Source organism: Cervus canadensis, chromosome 20 (genome assembly GCF_019320065.1).
Source record: "Cervus canadensis isolate Bull #8, Minnesota chromosome 20, ASM1932006v1, whole genome shotgun sequence".
NCBI classification, from domain to species: domain Eukaryota; kingdom Metazoa; phylum Chordata; class Mammalia; order Artiodactyla; family Cervidae; genus Cervus; species Cervus canadensis.
The window spans coordinates 55792210-55811393 of NC_057405.1; the positions used below are offsets into that span (position 1 = coordinate 55792210).

Here is a 19184-nt window from a genome sequence, read left to right on the forward strand (position 1 = left end):
GGTTGCCATATGCTAAGTTCAATAAAGGATAGTTATTTTTATTGGTTATAAATGGGGTGAGCAAACTGTTGAAATAACTAGCCTGGGCATGTAACAGTTAAGGTTTTGAAAAACACATTTCTAGTTTAGCAGCAAAAGCACAAAGGTTCATATGATTGGCCTGAATGCTGTCTGGAAGACACCACTTTAAATTCAAACTCAACCCAGGAAGGGAAAAAGACAGCATCATGTAATTCTAAAACACGTGATGCCCCCCCCCAACCCTCATGTCCTTTCTCCTTACCCCTCTCATAAGGAAAAGACAGTGCATCTGCTGTCTTTCTCTAGGACAGGCCCTGGTTGCCTCTGACATGAGTGCATGTTGGTGCCATCAAAGCCCCTGAGCTAAGTAACCAAGTCAGCCAGAAAGAAAAGGTGCTGCATGCAAATCTCAGTCCGTACACTTGTGTTTGTGAACTAACGATTTTTCTAATTTACTTTCTGTCTTGAGCCCTGCCCTTTTGGAGTCCTCCCTACCCCCACCAGAAGCTTCCGGGGGCCTCTGGCCTCCAGGCATCTGCCCACATGGGTTCTGGCTGAGCTGTCCATCATTCTGCCTGCTCTGTACCCTGCAGGCAGCGGCTCTGCCATGCCCAACCAGGGACGCGGTCGTCTCTTTGCAAGGCTGCCTGGAACAGGGAATCCGTGATCCAAATGCCCACAGGGAGCAGGCTGGGAGAGCTCACGAGTGAAGCGTGCAGTCTGCCTATCAGACACAGAAGAACATCTGCACTTCCGTGGAGAAGTGCACCAGCTCCTCTGTTTCTTTCATGAGCCATCTTTATGTTTCGTTTCTTCAGTTATGGAAAAAATCTGGGGTAAAGAGAACCATCTTCTATTGCCTGGAGCAGTGCCAGTGCCACGATGAGTGACAACTAACCCCCGGCGTCAGCGTAGGGATGACTTCTAGGGATTCTGGCAAACTAGAGCATTTATTCCTTATCTAAAGCAGGCAGCCTTGGTGCCGTAAGAGACTGAACACAGTGTGGCCAAATCTGCTAATTATTCAAGAGAAGCTCCAACCTGGACGTCTGTGTAAAATTGCCTAGATTTATAATGCTCAGTGACTGAAATTCACATGGTCAAACAAAGTCAGATATAATGCACAGGCCTCTAGTTTGCGGTCACAGCTCCCAGCTACAGCTACAGCTTCTTGGGGGCAGGCCTGCCTCCCAGCCAGGCTGCTGGAGGGCCCACCCACACAGCAGCCTGCCCTTCCCCACCACCTTGTCCAGGGTCCTCCTGCCTCTGCCCACGCATTGTGCCTATGGCTCAAATCCTCTTCCTGCTGGGGCTTAAGATTTTAGAAACAAAAGCTTGAGGGCAATTTCAACTTTCTGCTACATCTCGTCCCTTCACTAAGATAATAAACCCAGATGGGAATATCTGCTTGGAGACGGGGAAGGGAAAGGAGGAAATGCCAGGAGAATAAAAATGTAGATTAGTATCTCAACGATACAGTCTTGGCATACACACTTACTGACCATATTTGATCTGAGGTTATCTATAAAACAGCTTCAGAATTTCTCTATGTTGCGGACTCCTAGGAAAGAAGCACTAAGAAAATCTTTTAGAAAGGAAATCCCAGTTCAGCCAATTAATCAAAGATTCCTTTTTTTTTTTTTAACAGTAAAATAGATGTATCTAACACTGCATCTTCTTAATGATATATTGATAGTATGATGTAACATTTACTTTTATTATTATATGTCCCTTGTTTTCTTGATTCTGCCATGGGCAATTTCTGATTTCAATAATACGGTTTTGGAGAAAAAAACGTAATACCTTTGAGGTTTTATGCATTGAGTTAATATTAATAGTAAACACAGTGCTACTTATTACTGAGCCATCATGGGTTTAAAGGACTAATGTTATTACAGGAGTCATTACTGGTGTGAAGGACTAAAGCAATATAACACTTGTGCTCCGGGAAGATGACAAATTTGGGAGCAGAAAGTTCAGACTCAAATTACCTTTGTATCACCATTTTCTTGGGTGGAGCGAGAGAGATGTGGGACTCCCTGTAATGCTGATCTGAGTGGTCAGGAATGGGGCAAGAATATTAGAAATATACATGATGAAAATCCTCCAAATAAATGACCTTATTACCCTCCTGACCTATATAATCAGCATGGAGCAAAGAGAAATGATTGTGCTTTGGAACTCAAGTGTGTGAATTTGAGGAAAGCTACCAGAGGAATCCAATAATCCATATTATTTGCTTCCTCCCCCTGAATGTTTTACACTAGAAATTAGAGAAATTCCGGGTTACTTGCCTCCAGTAAGGTTACAAACACTTTTTAAAAGGAAAGTGTTAGGAACAGCAGAATTAAATGGTATATCTATGGTGGCAGGGAGAAACTCATGTTTGAGGACAAATATGGTGCTTATGTTATGATTTCCTAAGACTCAAACACTTGGTATTTCCTGAATTTTTCTAGAGATACTAAAGTTTTCAAATGGTGTCTATAGTAGAATATATTACACCCAAGTTGATATCTAATGATTTAATAATATTTAAATATTAAAAAATTAAGACACATAAAAGGTACAGCTTCTGTAACCACGCAAATTCTTCATGAGATGCTTGATGCAATCCTGGTTTTCAGTAAGTAAACTTTGTACTTGTGGAAACTGCATTTATTCAGCCTTGACATTAGGAAAGTAAGCAAATTATTTCAGTGCCAAAGAGATGGCTAATCTAGGCTGGAGTGAGTGAATGTGCTTTCCCAATGCCTATATTCCTGGAGAATTTTTGCAGTGACAGAATTTGGCTCATGCCAACTGTAAAGAAAGGTGGGGGAGACCATTTAGTACCTAAATATAGGGCTGAGCACCCATGCAGTTGGCAGGAGGAGGTGAGACTTCTTTGGAAGATGGCCTGGCCGGCTTTAATGTGACAAAGGCTTTCAAAGTTAAACAAATATTTATTGAACACCTACGACTGCAAAGCTCTGAGTTCTTTGGGGAATTAAGAAACAGATAAACAAGGTCCCTGTCCTCAAAGAGATGTCATTCTATCCCAGGAATCAATCATGAACCCTGAAAACTGATATAAAGCAGAAGGCAGCACCACAGGAGAGACCCAGATCGGGGATGACTGAGGAGTCAGAATAAATCAAGAAGGTTCTGGAGAGAAGGGGCTGTCCTGGGAGCCCGCAGGAAGGCTGAGGGATTCTGACCCACAAAGGGCAGGTGAAGGGCATTCTGAGTGGGGAAAACTTCAGGCAGTAGCTACTGTAGGAAACTGCAGATCCTATTTGGAAAACTTTTAAACTGAGTAAAACAGAGAGCCTTGATACTAGAGAGTGGGCAGAAGTAGCAGTCAGATCAGAGCGACAGGCGGTGGACAGGGTAAGGCCTTTGCTAGTCTGTGCCACGAATCTCCCAAGATTTGACACTCAGCTTGGTGTCTGACAGTGTTGCTGAAGAAACCTGTGGCCTCTGGAAGCCATAAGGCAAGGAGACTCTGATCCCAAAATGCTAGTTCTGCCGGACTGCTGTGCCCCGACTCTGGTGGTAGTGACCCAGGTAACTCAAAAGTGGGAGGATGGCAGGAAGGGTGATGGGGACAGAAACTAAAGGTAAATGATAACTAATCACTACCCCCTCTGTCATCGTGCCCCTCCATGCAGCTTCCAAGAAGCCCAGGAGGTGTGTTCAGGGGGTGCACCTGAAACTAATGGAGCAGGGCGGCATGTTTATACGAGGAAGGGAAAGCTGCTCCTCCACATCAAGAAGTTTAACAAAGAAATAACCAAACTAAGAATTTCTGATCCTGCTGGGCAATAAGAGATCATCCTCAAAAGCAGTTATATATTTAAAATTTCACGGCATTCATGTGATAGGGTTAATAGTCTCTGGATGAACTTTTCCACTTTTTCCTGTCTTCCTTTATTTTTGCTGCTTGAAATGGGTTGTGTTTTTTTTTTTTTTTTGGCCACACCATGTGGCCTGTGGTATCTTAGCTCCCAGACTAGCGATTGAATGTAGGTCCTTGCAGTGAAAGCACTGAGTTCTAACCACTGGACAACCAGGGAATTCCCTTGAATTTCAGTTGGTTTCTATCTAGTAAAAGCTTTTTATAACCAACCAGAAACACTTGTAGTAATCAAAGACTCTAAAATAAAAAATATAGTGCTGCTATGTTGTAAGCATTCAGGGGATCCTGGATAAAACACAGTAAAAACCCATTTTTAAAAAATATAAAATCCCCATTATATTAAAATAGAATTTTAGATATTCTGCAGAATTGGCAACTGGCTCCCATTTCCTGTCTAGCCCCTACTTGAGAACAAGGCAGGGATAAGGGTCATGAAAGTGAAAGTCACGCAGTTATGTCTGACTCTTTGCGACTCCATGACTATCATCTACCAGGCTCCTCTGTCCACAGAATTCTCCAGGCAAGAATACTGGAGTGGCTAGCCATTCCCTTCTCCAGGGGATTTTCCTGAGCCAGGGATCAAACCTGGGTCTCCTGCATTGCAGGTGGATTCTTTACAGTCTGAGCCACCAAGGAAGCCCCAAGGGTCAGAGGTGGGGGTTAAAGTTCTATGCTATGGTGGGGAAGGGGACCTTGGAATGGAGGTCAAGGTCATGAAGGTGAAGGAAAGTCATGGGAAGTTGTTTTAGAAAGAAGGGTGAAGAGTGAGTCTCTAGTGGTCAGTATTCTCCTAGCTGAATTTTTGAATCTGGACAACAAACTGGTACACCTCTGGGATCACTGATCTTGTCCTGCTTCCTCTGGACTCAGAATTATCCCTACGAATATTTAAGCTGGAGCCGATCACCAGCAGGTGGCACCAAATCACAGCTGAGTCGGGCATGAATTTAGGGAGGGCAGCGAGGCTCCCCAAATTCCTCACCAGCTCGGTCTATACGAGTCATTTGTTCGTTAATCTTAAAAAACAAATTGTGACCTCACATTTCACATGACTGAATTTTTTGGATCTCACTTATCCAATTGCTAATAATTGAGGAAAGTATTCTCTTTGTAAACTAAATACCAAAGGAGAATAAATTAGACATTGTGCTAATTGCTTTATAGACATTAGCTAGTTTAATTCCTTCAACAAACTATGAGGAATAATATGAAACTGTTTTTAGAGGCAAAAAATTCTCAACTATTCACATTTTCACTTAGTTGAATCTAATATTTACTAACTATTCCTTTGGTGCTGAGCTCTATGTATACTTCATAGCTTGAGCTTATTAATTGTATGATTCAAAATTTCATTATGTATATTTTATGTCTGCTTGATGTATCAATATCTGAAAGATGTGGCTAAAATCTTTTTAACTAGAATTTGATGTATTCATTTCTTCCTGCTACTTATTTTCAGTTGTTCCTTTGTATATTTTGAGGCTGTATTGTTAGGTGCATACATGTTTTTGACGGTTGTATCTTCTTGCTCTATAGTTCCTTTTAGCAGCATATAATGACCTTCTTTGTCCATCATGTATTTTTTGCCTTATATCCTATATTGTCAGATACTAATATTCTTTCTCTTTTTTTTCCTTTTGGTTCATATTTTTCCCATCTTTTATTTTCAATCTTTCTGTGTCTTTTAAGTTTCTCTTTTAGATAGCTTATTGGATAGTGCTTTTTAACTGAATCTGAGATTCTATTTTTTTAGTTGGTGAATTTAATTAATTTATTGTGATTCATTCTAAGATAAGTACTAATGTCTCCCATTCTGTATTTTTCACTTTTTACACATTTTATACTTCTTTTCCCTTTTTGCTTTCTTTTTTAAGAATTGAGGTACAAATACATGTAAGATTAGTTTCAGGTACAACATGATGATTAGATATTTGTATATACTGAGGGATGATTACCACAATAAATCTAGTTAACATCCATTAGCACATATAGTTACAAATTTTTTTTAGAATTTACTCTCTTGGCAACTTTCAAACATGCAACACAGTATTATTAAATATAGGTCACCATGCTATACATTACCTTCCCATGACTTACTTTATAACTGTAAGTTTGTGTCTTTTGACCACCTTCATTCATTCCCTTCCTCCCTCCATCCCAAATCCTGCTGTTGGCAACCACCAATCTGTTCTCTGAATCTATGAGTTCAGTTTTTTTCAGATTACATATATTAAGTGGGCTCATGGAGTATTTATTTTTCTCTCCTGCTTTCTACTGGGTATGTGTGTGCTAAGTTCTTCAGTTGTGTCTGACTCTTTGATACCCCATGGACTGTAGCCCACTAGGCTCCTCTGTCCATTGAATTCTCCAGGCAAGAATACTGGAGTGGGCTGCCATTTCCTTCAGGGGATCTTCCTGACCCAGGGATCAAACCCGCATCTCTTAGGTCTCCTGCATTAGCAGGTAGGTTCTTTACCCCTAGACCCACCTGGTAAGCCCCCTCTTCTATTCCGTACGGTTCTTTTTGTTTGTTTGGCTTAAATGTTGAGCATTCCAGTTTGGCTGGAATCTGTCTTACTTCAAAGTTCATGTTTTGTCTTTTGTACCACACCAAGAATTAGATGTCAATGGAACCTTCGAAATTTGTTATCTACTCACTGGATCTAAAACTGGTGTGTGTGTGTGAAAATTACTTGGCAATTTATGAGAAACACTGATCCTGGACCTCCTCTTTAGATTCGGCTCAGTAGGTCTGGGTAAAGTCCTGATTCTACAGCAAGTCCCAGATTTTGATGCAGGTTCACAGACCACAACGTAGGAAAACTGTTCCCATCCAACCCCACAGCTTTCCAGACTGTAAGCTTTACACCTGTCTTGACCCTTTAAATATTGCTTTTTAAAGATACACCCTTGGGTGGGCTCTATCCCCTCTCTACTAGATCTTTTCTCCCCTTATATTGTCCTCTGTGTTAGAAGAATTCTCTAGACCTACTTTAGATGTTCTAATTAGAGTTTCCAATCCATTGCTCCTTTAGTATTATTCCATTTTACTTGCTTGTTCCATCATTATAAAAACATATTCAACATTTTTTGGGAGTACCCTGGCAGCCCACTGGTTAAGACTTGGCACTTTCACTGTCATGGGCCCAGGTTCCATCCCTGGTCAGGGAACTAAGATCCTGCAAGCCGCGTGGCATGGCCAATAAAATAAAACAATTTAAAAAACAGTATTTCCTTTAACAGCATTTACTAACTATCAACCTCTGTAATAGGTGCAGAGACACTTTCAGGCACTCAAGCAGTCACTTCACTAGCAAGCATGACTATATCCATTTCTACCAGGAAGCAAGATAAAGCTTGGAGAATTTGCCTAATATCACATTCAATGGAAAAGCTAGTATTTGAACCCAGATCTGTCTATTCTATTTGTCATAGCCCACTTGCCTTCAAAGAGACTCTGGTTCACAGAAGCCCACAGTACAGTGGGGAAAGACACAAATAGTCTCCCTTCCCGGTCTTGCCTGTATCCACGATAGCGCTTTGCACATAATAACACTTAATATACATCAGTGAAAAGAAAACATGAATTTATCCTTGCTTTCTTACTTTTTTTTTTTTCCTTCTATTTATGGTCAGGGGAATCACAATCTGGTAAAACAAGAAACAAAGAGGACTATCTGGGACATCCTTGATGGTTCAGTGGTTAAGACTCCAGCACTTCCAATACAAGTGGGACTGGTTCAATCCCTGGTTGGAAAACTAAGATCCCACATGCTGCATGGGACAGTCAAAAAAAAAAAAAAGAGAGAGAGAGAACTGTTTGGAAAAACACAAACTCAGAGACAAAACAGAAAGAACAGTCTGTGTCATATATAGACTTTCTTCCTCTGAACAGCTACTATAATAGGTCATCAAAGTCCCATTATGTGAAAATATCCATTATAATAAGCTAGGGCTATTTTATTTTTAACTCTTTGTTTTTCTAATTAATTCACTGAAAGTCTTTAAGAGATACAAAAAAGTAATATCAGTACTATTTTCTCCTTTCGGGACTCAGTTTTATAATACTGATGCTGAACACAATAGAGTAAGCAACTATATGTAATTGTAGAAATTACTGCTGGGAATTTGCATATGAAACATACACCTCTTACTGCCTCTAGTTGGCATTAACTCTATTATAAATAGTACAGCTAACACACTGCAAACAGAAAGTCCTTTTTGATGGGCAAAAATGGAAGACTGCTAAGAATGGAAGAAGTGTCAGCACACGATGTTTAAGTTGGTAAGCCTTCATTAGAACTAGTCAAGAGGGAAAGTGGTTTATTAACTAATCATAGACTTGCTTAAGAAGACAATCATATAGAAAAACTATGGTAAAGCTTTCTAAAAGCAGATATTTATGCCACTATTTAGGTAAGCAAGTAATATATCCAGTCTATAAACATAGTTGAATAGTGTTAATGGGCACTTTCAAGAAAACTAAGCTTTTCCTTTTGGATTAATCGCTTGCTGTGTATATGCAGTGAGGCAAAGGAAGTAAGAGGACTGAGATATAACACTGGAGAGTACAGTTTATATTTATACCACTCTTGAAGATAAAGCTTACATGAGGTCATTGTGCTGAAATTATCTACTAGAATGTGAAAATTTTTAAACTATCTGAAAAACTTTAACCATTGAGAAAGAACAAAAAGATGCCATTCATTGTGATTGCATGACCATAAAAATTGTAATTAATAGGACAGTATTTTTGCTGGTGTTTTACATTGCTTGAGGGCAAAATAATCAATCACTGTTACCATGCAGGCTGTTTCAATCATTACAAGGTATAGGTACAAAGACTAGTGATGACTTTTGTAAATGACATTTGCAGCCATCGTTATATTTTTATGGGCTGTAATAATTTGGTTTTCAAAAGTTTCAGGTTAATTTGTTTTGTTTTGTTACAGGTGTAAAGCAATTATGACACAGAAATTCAATGTTGAACTACTCATCCAGATGACAGGAGAGGTGAGGGGGCTAGGGACAAAATTTTCTTCCTACATATTTGTTTTTAGCGATTATATCTGACTGAGTGCATTGGTACCATAGTGATAGCTTAGCAACAGCTAGATACAAATTAAGGCAATGTGTCATGCCAGCTTCTTATCATAAAAAGTTGGTACGTAGGACAGGGAAGAAAAATACAGATGTTTAGATATTTAATGGTTTAATCAAAAAGAGACTTGCTCTATTACCTGTCCTTGTTCATCTCTTCATCTTCTATCTCTGAATCTCTCTATAAAGAGATAAGGATCTAAAATAGAATCCCAAACAAACCTCTGTGTTTCAACTGATGCAATAAAACAAAAGTCAAACCTTTCCTAAATATGAAATAAAACACAATTTAATCTTTCTTAAATAGGATCTAATGATCACAGTGTGTGCATGGGAAAAAAATTAATCGCTCAGTCATGTCTGACTCTTTGCAACCCCCATAGACTGTAATACACAAGGCTCCTCTGTCCATGGAATTCTCCAAGCTGTCTTCCCAACCCAGGGGTCGAACCTGGGTCTCCTGCATTGCAGGCAGATTCTTTCCCATCTGAGCCACAAGTGCTTTGCAAAGATGTTTCCAAAGGGTTTTTTTTCATACTAATGGACATGTGATTTCCATTGTTGGCTATTAGAAGAACAAAGTTACACAAAATACAAATACCTTTGGACCAGCCGACTTAAGATGACATGATGGATACTGTCATTTTTAAAGTCAACATATCATATGATGTCTTTCGTTATCTTTATTATAATTTATATGTAAAACAGAGAAAGTAAAATAATTTGAAAGGAAGAACATAACCTTTGGAAAGCCAGGAGTAAATAAAGTCACCTTGATTTTCAGGACTGCTAATTTTATTTCAAATACCCTGAAATGGTAAAATATAGGTTAAAACATATAGTTGTTTGCCAGCCCCGGACAGAGATGGCAAACAGACTTCAAGTTGATACAGAAACAGGGCCTGACTGGAGAGCTATGTTGAGGAGAATTCTGAGATTCTGTAGGAAAAGGGCTGTGAATGAAGAGTGATGTCTGTTAGACCTGAGAGGGAGACTAGAGGGCAAAAGACTTGTTAAGGGGCATGTGTGGGGGGGGTGGGGGTGGGAAGGAAGAAGGGTTAGCCCACAGCACATGAATAAAGGCTTTAAATTTATCTTAAGTCTTATTTTTTATATTATAATGAGTGTAAATCTTACATGTAATTCTATTATATATATATATATGGTATGCTATGAAAGTTTAAAAACTCATTTGTAGTTAAATTACCTAATGTTAGCTTTGTGGGGGAAAAATATGTTCCTGGACAATGTGTGTGTTCATTCTGTGGCTTCCACAGCATGTGGCAGGCTGCTGAGTATCCCTGGGAGTCTTTGCACTCCATTTAGGGATGCCCACACCTGGAAGGTTGATAGAAATGAAACAGTTTAAATTTGTGCATGATAATGGAAGACTCAGAGAAGTAAATTAACCTGCTTGTCAATGGCAGAGCTGGGATTTGAAGACTCTAAAGCCCAATTTCTTAACAAAGACTCGTTTATATTCTTCTAAAGACAAGTACCAGGATTCCCTGGGATTCAGGGTTTGGTGTTAAATTACTAATCTGAAAAAGAATTTTGGGGTCTACAGGAGACCATATGGTAACTAGTAAGTTGGCAATTTCAGTACTGCTGGTTAAAGAAAAGCATGGTTTCCATTTGGGGTGATGGAAATTTATAGAAATAGTGGTGATGAATGCAAAACAGTATGAATGTAATTCAGGTCACTAAATTGAAAACTTTAAATTATTGAAATGGCCCATATCATGATACATACATATAGATAGATAGATAAAACGACAATAAAAAAGAAAATCATGATTCATGGATTAGAAGATTAATATAATTAAATGGCAATTATCTGAAAATTCTTAAAGAGATGGGAATACCAGACCACCTGACCTGCCTCTTGAGAAACCTGTATGCAGGTCAGGAAGCAACAGTTAGAACTGGACATGGAACAACAGACTGGTTCCAAATAGGACAAGGAGTACGCCAAGGCTTTGTCACCCTGCTTATTTAACTTATATGCAGAGTACATCACGAGAAATGCTGGGCTGGGTGAAGCACAAGCTGGAATCAAGATTGCTGGGAGAAATATCAATAACCTCAGATATGCAGATGACACCACCCTTATGGCAGAAAGCAAAGAAAACTAAAGAGTCTCCTGATGAAAGTGAAAGAGGGGAGTGAAAAAGTTGGCTTAAAGCTCAACATTCAGAAAACTAAGATCATGGCATCCGGTCCCATCACTTAATGGCAAATAGATGGGGAAACAGTGGAAAAAGACAGACTTTATTTTCTTGGGCTCCAAAATCACTGTAGATGGTGACTGCAGCCATGATATTAAAAGACACTTACTCCTTGGAAGAAAAGTTATGACCAACCTAGACGGAATATTAAAAAGCAGAGACAGTTTGCCAACAAAGGTCCATCTAGTCAAGGCTATGGTTTTTCCAGTGGTCATGTATGGATGTGAGAGTTGGATTATAAAGAAAGCTGAGCCCCAAAGAATTGATGCTTTTGAGCTGTGGTGTTGGAGAAGACTCTTGAGAGTCCCTCGGACTGCAAGGAGATCCAACCAGTCCATCCTAAAGGAGATCAGTCCTGGGTGTTCATTGGAAGGACTGATGGTGAAGCTGAAACTCCAGTACTTTGGCCACCTGATGCAAAGAACTGACTCATTTGAAAAGACCCTGATGCTGGGAAAGATTGAAGGCGTGAGGAGAAGGGGATGGCAGAGGATGAGATGGTTGGATGGCATCACCGACTCAATGGGGATGAGTTTGAGTAAACTCCGGGAGTTGGTGATGGACAGGAAGGCCTGGTGTGCTGCAGTCCATGGGGTCACAAAGAGTCAGACACGACTGAGTGAACTGAACTGATCTGAAATTAGATCTACATACTCAATGCAATCCCTATCAAAATCCCAGCAGACTCTTTTGTAGAAAATGACAAGTTGATCATAAAATTTTTACAGAAATGCAAAGGACCCAGAGTGGCCAAAACAATTCTGAAAAAGAAGAACTAAAAGTATAAATGGGGAAATCTGAATAAGATTGATGGATTGTATCAATGTCAACACTCTGGTTGTGATGTTATCCTATAGTTTTATAAGATGCTACCATCAGGAAAAACAGTAAAGGGTGCACAGAATCTCTCTGTATTATTTCTTACGACTATTTGTGAATGGGGTGACAGAGGATGAGATGGTTGGATGGCATCACTGACTCAATGGACATGAGTTTGAGCAAACTCCGGGAGATAGTGAAGGACAGAGAAGCCTGGCGTGCTGCAGTTCATGGGGTCACAAAGAGTTAAACATGACTCAGTGACTGAACAACTTGTGAATCTACAATTATCTTAAAATTAACAATTTATTTAAAATTAAGCTGCAGGACTTCTACTTCCCAATTTAAAAATTTAATATAAAGCTACAGTAATCAAGGAGTGTGGTATTGGCATAAGGATGGACACAGGGATCAATGGAATAGAACTGACAGTCCAGCAGCAAGCCCTTAGATTTAGGGTCAACTGATTTTCTGCAAAGTTGTCAAAGCAACTCAAAGGAGGAAAGAATTATCTTTTCAACAAATGATTCTAGAACAGCTGGATATCCACATACAAAACTAATTAATTTAGTCCAGTGGTTTTCGATGGGGATGATTTTGGCTTCCCAAAGGCAGGGAGCATTTGGCAATTTCTGGAGGTGATTCTGGTTGTCACAGGTTTTCGATGGGGAAGATTTTGGCTTCCCAAAGGCAGGGAACATTTGGCAATTTCTGGAGATGATTCTGGTTGTCACCACTGGGGCAGGAGCTGCTGGCCTTTAGTGGGGAGAGGCCAGAGATGCTGCACAATCTCCACTGATGCACAGGCAACCCTCACAGCAAAGAATGACCCAGACCAATGTGTCAACGGTGCTGAGGATGAAATACCCCCATTTAAACCTTTACCTCATACTATATACAAAAACCAACTAAAAATGGATTATAGACTTAAATGTAGGAGCTAAAACTACAAAGCTCTAAGAAAAGAACATTGGAGAAAATCTTCGTGACTTTGGGTCACGCAAAGATCACTTAGATATGACATGAAAGGTATGAACTAGAGATGAAAAAAACTGATAAAGTGGATTTCATTAAAATTATAGACATTGCACTTCAAAAGGAATCATTATGAAAATGAATTTAAGCCATAGATTGAGAGCAAGTACTTGCACATTATATATCAGATAAAGGACTTGTATTCAGAATACATAAAAAATGCTTATGACAATTATAAGATAAAGAACCCGATTAACAAACAGGCAAAAGATCTGAACAGACATTTCACCAAAGAAGATATATAAATGACTAACAAGCTCGTGAGGAGAAGCTTAAGCATCATTAATCACTAGGAACGTGCAAGCAAAAATCACAACGAGATAATAGTCTCATTCCTACTAGAATAGCTATAATAATAAAGAAGGGAACACCAAGAGTTGGCAAGGATGTGAAGAAATCAGAACCCACATGTGTTGGAAAGGTAAAATGATACCTTTTGGAAAACAGTCTGGCAATTTCTAAAAAGTTAAACATAAATTTATCATAGATTTTACTCCTGAGGATCTACTCAAGAGCAATGGAAACTTTTCTCTACAGGATGACTTGTACACAAGGATTCACAACAGTACTATTCGTAATAGGTGAAGAGTAGAAATAACCCAAATGCCAATCAACTGGTAAATGGATAAAGGAATATCATGTATCTGTACAGTGGAATATTATTCATCAATACATGAATGAAATAATGATTAATTCCACACATAGATAAGCCTCAAAAACATTATGCTAAGTGACAGAAACCAGATGCAAAAGACTAAGTATTGTAAAACTCCATTTACATCAAATGTCCAAAGAAGGCAGACCTATAGAGACAGAGAGTAGATGAGTGGCTGCCTAAGACTGAGGATGGGAGTAAGGGTGGACTACAAATGGGCACAAGGGATCTTTAAAAACTGAACTGTGGTGATGCTTACAAAACTCTGCAAATTTATGGAAAAATCACTGAATTGTATACTTACACTAGATGGATTTCATGATATGTAAATTTTACTTCAATAAGTTGCTTTTAAAAATTCAGTTAAAGCAATTTTAAATCTTCAAAAAAGGATAAAAAGAAAGAGAAGTACAAAGCTGCATAAATAGGCAGCAATTAGGAAGTTCACAATTGATCATATTCCATGTACACAAGTTAAGTAACTGCAACTCACAATATAAGGCAGGAGGCAGGCAGACGACTTCACTGAAATGTGGGAAGTGAGGAGTGATGCAAATAGTAAAGTTACGAAGACTAACTTAAGAAAAGAAAGGTTTGCAGGTATAGCTTAATTCTTTGAGAATGATAACTGTTTTCTCATCCATCTGAAGGCTTAAAAAAAGGATTCAAACAAAACAAGATAATACAAAACACAGTAAGCTCATACTGTCACAGCATGAAAGACTTAAGTCAGATAAAGGTTATTTTGTTTCCCATCAAACAAACCCGAGGAGTTTCCTTCTCCTAAGTCTTTGAAGAAGCAAGAAAGCTTATCAATTCTTAGAAAACGATTTCTACATGGTCTTGGCCAAGAGCAGAACCTACCACAACTGCCCAAGGGCCTTCCTGTTCCAGGAGATCCTTAACCTCAGTTGACAAGGAGGAAGTCATCCTACCGAAGTGTGGATGACTGAGAACTTGCAGGGAAGCAAGAGGGAAATGCATGGAAGTGTCAGTGTATTTTGAGTATCATCTTGAAGGAATGGGAACCACCAACAGAAAAGATTTCTCATTCAGGCTGAAGAGTTTTAAGGGAATTTATGTCACAGTTTTAACCTGCTGCTGTGGAGAACCTGCAGGGGCACTATCTTTCTATGACAGAGACTTTCTTAGTAGCAGGCTGGGAGGTGGACTTAATGAGTATTTACCACATACCCATTTACCTCAGAGAAACCAGTCAGGAATAGAAATTCAAGGTGCCTTGTGTAGAACTTAAGCTTCTTATTAAAGTGGCTATGAAGACTGCTTCCCTGGTGGCTCATATGGTAAAGAATCTGCCTGCAATGCAGGAGACCCAGGTTCAATCCCTGGGTTGGGAAGATCCCCTGGAGAAGGAGATGGCAACCCACTCCAGTATTCTGCCTGGGAAATCCCAGGAACAGAGGAGCCTAGCGGGCTCTTTGTTTTTTTTTTTTTAGCGGGCTCTTTGTATGGGGTTGCAAAGAGTTGGATGTGACTGGGCAACTAACACTTTCACTTTGCTTCACTGAATTGATACTATTGCATATAATTACAATCATGCAAAAAAAAAAAAAAAGATAGGCATGGCAGAAAAGACTGGAAGAAATACAAAGGAAATGGTGATACTGATTATGTGAGTATGGTGAGATTCAGAATAATTTTTTTCTATCAAAATTTATTTATAAGTATTTATTTACTTAAATGCATCAAAAAGTGAAATCTTCTCAACAACAGTCAGGGCAGTGGGGAGCCTACTCATCTGCTCACAGGATGCATGACAGGTACAATGTCAGTCTTAGAAATGAACAGACCACATTGAGAGAAAGCTGATAGAGCTTTTTCATGAAGATGGAATTAGCATCTATGAAAGAGGAATGAAAGCCTTTGGAACTTACCCTTTTTTTGGAAGAGTAAGAAATATATATTGAAGAACATTCCTCCACCAGCAGAGGCCTGATACCTAGTATTGCAGAGCTCCAAGGGCAGGTTGGGGAGCTAAAGGGAGAGGTGGACTGCTCCGTTCTGGCCCCTCTGGGGTCTCCCCAGGTGACCTTCTTTTTAAAAAATATGTTATCTCCTTAATGGAAAGGCAGGAACCATTCTGAAAGAATAAAACAGCTAATTTGAGAAGAGATTAGGAGTGACTGGTAGGAAACGAAGAAAGGGGTAAAAGATTATCTTGTTAGATTGCTTCATGTTTTAAAAAGAAAGCGCAAATAATTTTATTATTACTAAAAGGTGATTAACAGTAATGGAAACTATTGATAATGGAGTAACAATTGTGTCCTCACAGTTAAGCAGACTAAAAAATCAACTCAATCTATCTCTGTCCTTGTGGGTTTTAGCAAAGGTATGGCATGCCTTCTCCAGACTGAGAGGCAGTCATTCTCAAGATAAATCCTGGAACTTCTATTGGTCAGAAGGTGAGATCTTAACAAGAGGATCTCACAGTGGGAAGACAAATGAAGGGGCAGGAAAGAATTTTCCTGAAACTAAGAAATCTAGGAAACAATGTGAAAAGAGTGTTCTGAAAAGCAAGTTTTCTGTATATGTGATGGACCTGCTGCTCAGTCAAGAGTTTTTTGTTTTTTTTTTTTTCCCCTTTTGGCAATGCCACTTGGCTTACAGGGTCTAGTTCCCTGACCAGGGATTGAACCCAGACCACAGTGGCGAAAGCATCAAGTCCTAACCCCCAGACTGCCAAAGAATTTCTAGTTAGAGTCTTAAAAAAAGAGAGAGAAAAGGAAGTATCCTTTAGCTGCACTTTTGTTGATTAAACACAATTTTCCCAAACCTTCTTGCCCAAAGAGATCTATATTACAGCAACTTATCAGGTTTTGAAATATCATCAAGAGTTATTCAGATTGCTTTCTGGTCACCTGAGTTCATTGTGTTGTACGTTCTAGGCCTTAAAAAAGGTCTACATCTTTTTGGAGCATTCGGCACTAAAGTATATATCTTTTACCCCAGGTTTATAAGTTTCACCTGCATCCCAGGCCATAGTAATAATATTAGTATAGATAAGAGACAGTCTCATACTTCAGAGAATGAGACCTGGATCAGGCACACAGTGTCACCCATCATTTATTTTTAGGTGTGACTAGGTAACTACATTATAGGAGCAGGAAAACATGATGCGGATTTAAGGTTATCATCAAGTAAAGCGCACAACCAAGTTTAATGATTGTCATAATCCTTATCTTCTTTCAGAGTAACTAATAGTGAATGGCAAATAACTCACTAATCAGTATTGAATTGATAACTGTTTTTTTAGAAACTGTTTTTCTAAGTTGGGGAAATTAAAGGAAGATGACAGTGGCACAAGGAACTGCTTTGTACTTCCTGGGGAAATAGAACCTTAAATTTTAGAAAAGAATGTCTCTAGGGTGAGAGCAAGATGTGTGAGACACCAAAGAAGCGTTGTTGAGAAGAGTGGAAGTGGATCACAGGTGCTGGGCGGTGAGCAGGGAAGCTGCAGTTGGCCGCGTAAAATTATGTAGGACGTCCGTGTGCAGGGGTATGGCTGTAAATTTTACAGTGAGGCCACCACCTGTGAGCAAGAAGAAGGCACCTCTGTGGAGCAGAGCTGTGAGACCTGATAGATTTAAATGTCTCTAAGTATCTGAAGTGCCAGTGCTGGCCGAGATGGTGGGGACCCAGCAGTGAATGCAGTGAATGATGAACTGCAAAGGTTAAATAGTAGCCTGTAAGAAGGTGTACTGCTAATGCTAGGAGGAAAAGCGTGAAGGTGGAAGGATAAACAGGGGAAGTGAGGGAAATATCATTTACGGGAGAACTGAGCACATTCAAAGCCAGCAGAGGAAACCTAAGCCTCAAAACCAGAGACATGAGACAGGAGGCTGCAGGCTGAAGAAAGAGTGTGAATGGATTCGAGTGTGCTCAGGAATGTTTGACTCTTTGCAACCCCTTGGACTGGAGTCCCACCAGGCTCCTGTGTCCATAGAATTCTCCAAGCAAGAATACTGGAGTGGCGTGCCCATTTCCTCCTCCAGAGGATCTTCCTGACCCAAGGATCGAACCCAAGTCTCTGCATCTTTTGCATCTCCTGAACTGGAAGGCAGATTCTCTACCATTGCACCACCTGGGAAGCACCTTTGGAAAGGAGTAGAGTCTTATCTGGAAAGAGAAGCAAAGGAAGAGAGAAAGAGGCGCTGTCTGGAAAGACTTTAAAGTGGGAAAGGGAGTGTGAAGGCAAGCCAGTCAGGCAGAGGTGGGCTCTCTGCTGGCTCCTGCATCTATAAATGGGGGATAAATCTTAGCCCCAGAGGGTAGCTATGGGATTCGAACAAGATAGCACTGTTAAAGCCTTCAGCAGAGTGCCTGGCATGCCCGCAGAGCCCTCACTAAGCCTGAAGAAAAGACCGACAGGGAGGCAGGAGAAGTCAGGTGGCTCAGGGGCTGAAGTGAGTGAGGTTCGCAAGTCCAGGTGGAAGGAACAGGACAGTGGCTAATGAATGAATTCTTCCCTCTAGCAAGAGACTGGACGGTGATGCAGAGGGGGAAGGAGGTGGCATGCTAAAGTCACAGGCATGCTAGTGCCTGACAGAGCCCTGGCACTAGGCCAAAAAAGTGTAATGAAACGTGTCTCGCTGCGCCCAAATTTCTCCCTAGAGAGTGTCCGAAGTTACAAGGGTTTAGAATGGATGAATAAAGAAATATCCCTGAAGAAGGGGCGTGGAGAAGACCTTCAGTGTTTAATACTTTAGAGTGACTGAGCCAACAGAGGAGGTTTAACGAAGGCAGAGGGGTCGCTCTACAGTGAGGGCAGAGCTGCTGCTTCCAGGGAGCCCAGATGCGAGGTACCGGAGAGGGAAGAGAGGCGGGCAGGGCTTCTGGGAAGGTGAGAGGGAGTAGGAAATGTACCAAAGCAAGCAGAAAGGCGGGTGCTGAAACAAGGTCAAGGTTGTAAGACACACAACCGGAGAGCTGGGAGCTCCTTCGGTCACCTGTGGGGCAGCTGGGCGAGGAGTCGGCCATGAAGTTTCACGCACTCCTTCATCGCCTCTCTTTGGATTTCACCTCTCTTCCCCAAATCTCACATAGCATCTCTGTTATCCAGAGAGTCAGAAATGGGAAACTTTTTGACAATAAAGCAAAGGTGGAGGGGACTTCACACATTTCCCTGTTTAACCTTATTTTACAAATGCGGAGATAGAGGCTCAGAGGGAAGGGCCTTGTTCAAGGTCACTCCGTGAACCTGGTGCTGGAGCAGACCTAGAAGAGCCCTAGAATCCTGCGCTGTGTTCCCCAGCGCCTGACCTTCTATTTGATGAAAGCTACAGCTTGCTGAAGTTCCTGCACAGCCAGAGAACATAAAGCAAGGCTCCTCCTTTGTGGAAGTTAATGATTACAACCTAGTCTGATCTAAAGCATCTAACCCTAGTTACTAATTAAGCCAAATTCT

The 19184-nt window shown here is 40.4% G+C and overlaps 1 protein-coding gene across 2 annotated transcripts in view; it reads right to left on the reverse strand.

The window, feature by feature from the left end:
- Window positions 1–369: 369 nt before the first annotated feature.
- PDSS2 (decaprenyl diphosphate synthase subunit 2) overlaps window positions 370–19184 on the reverse strand; it is a 273431-nt gene continuing 254616 nt past the window's right edge. Inside the window, exon 9 of one of the 2 annotated variants that reach the window (XM_043439220.1) lies at window positions 370–1582. In XM_043439220.1, coding sequence (XP_043295155.1) covers window positions 1568–1582 — 15 coding nt within the window. In that variant the 3' untranslated portion in view covers window positions 370–1567. Of the gene's footprint in view, window positions 1583–15208; window positions 15861–19184 lie in introns of those variants that run through there. The other variant, XM_043439217.1, reaches the window with a different exon arrangement.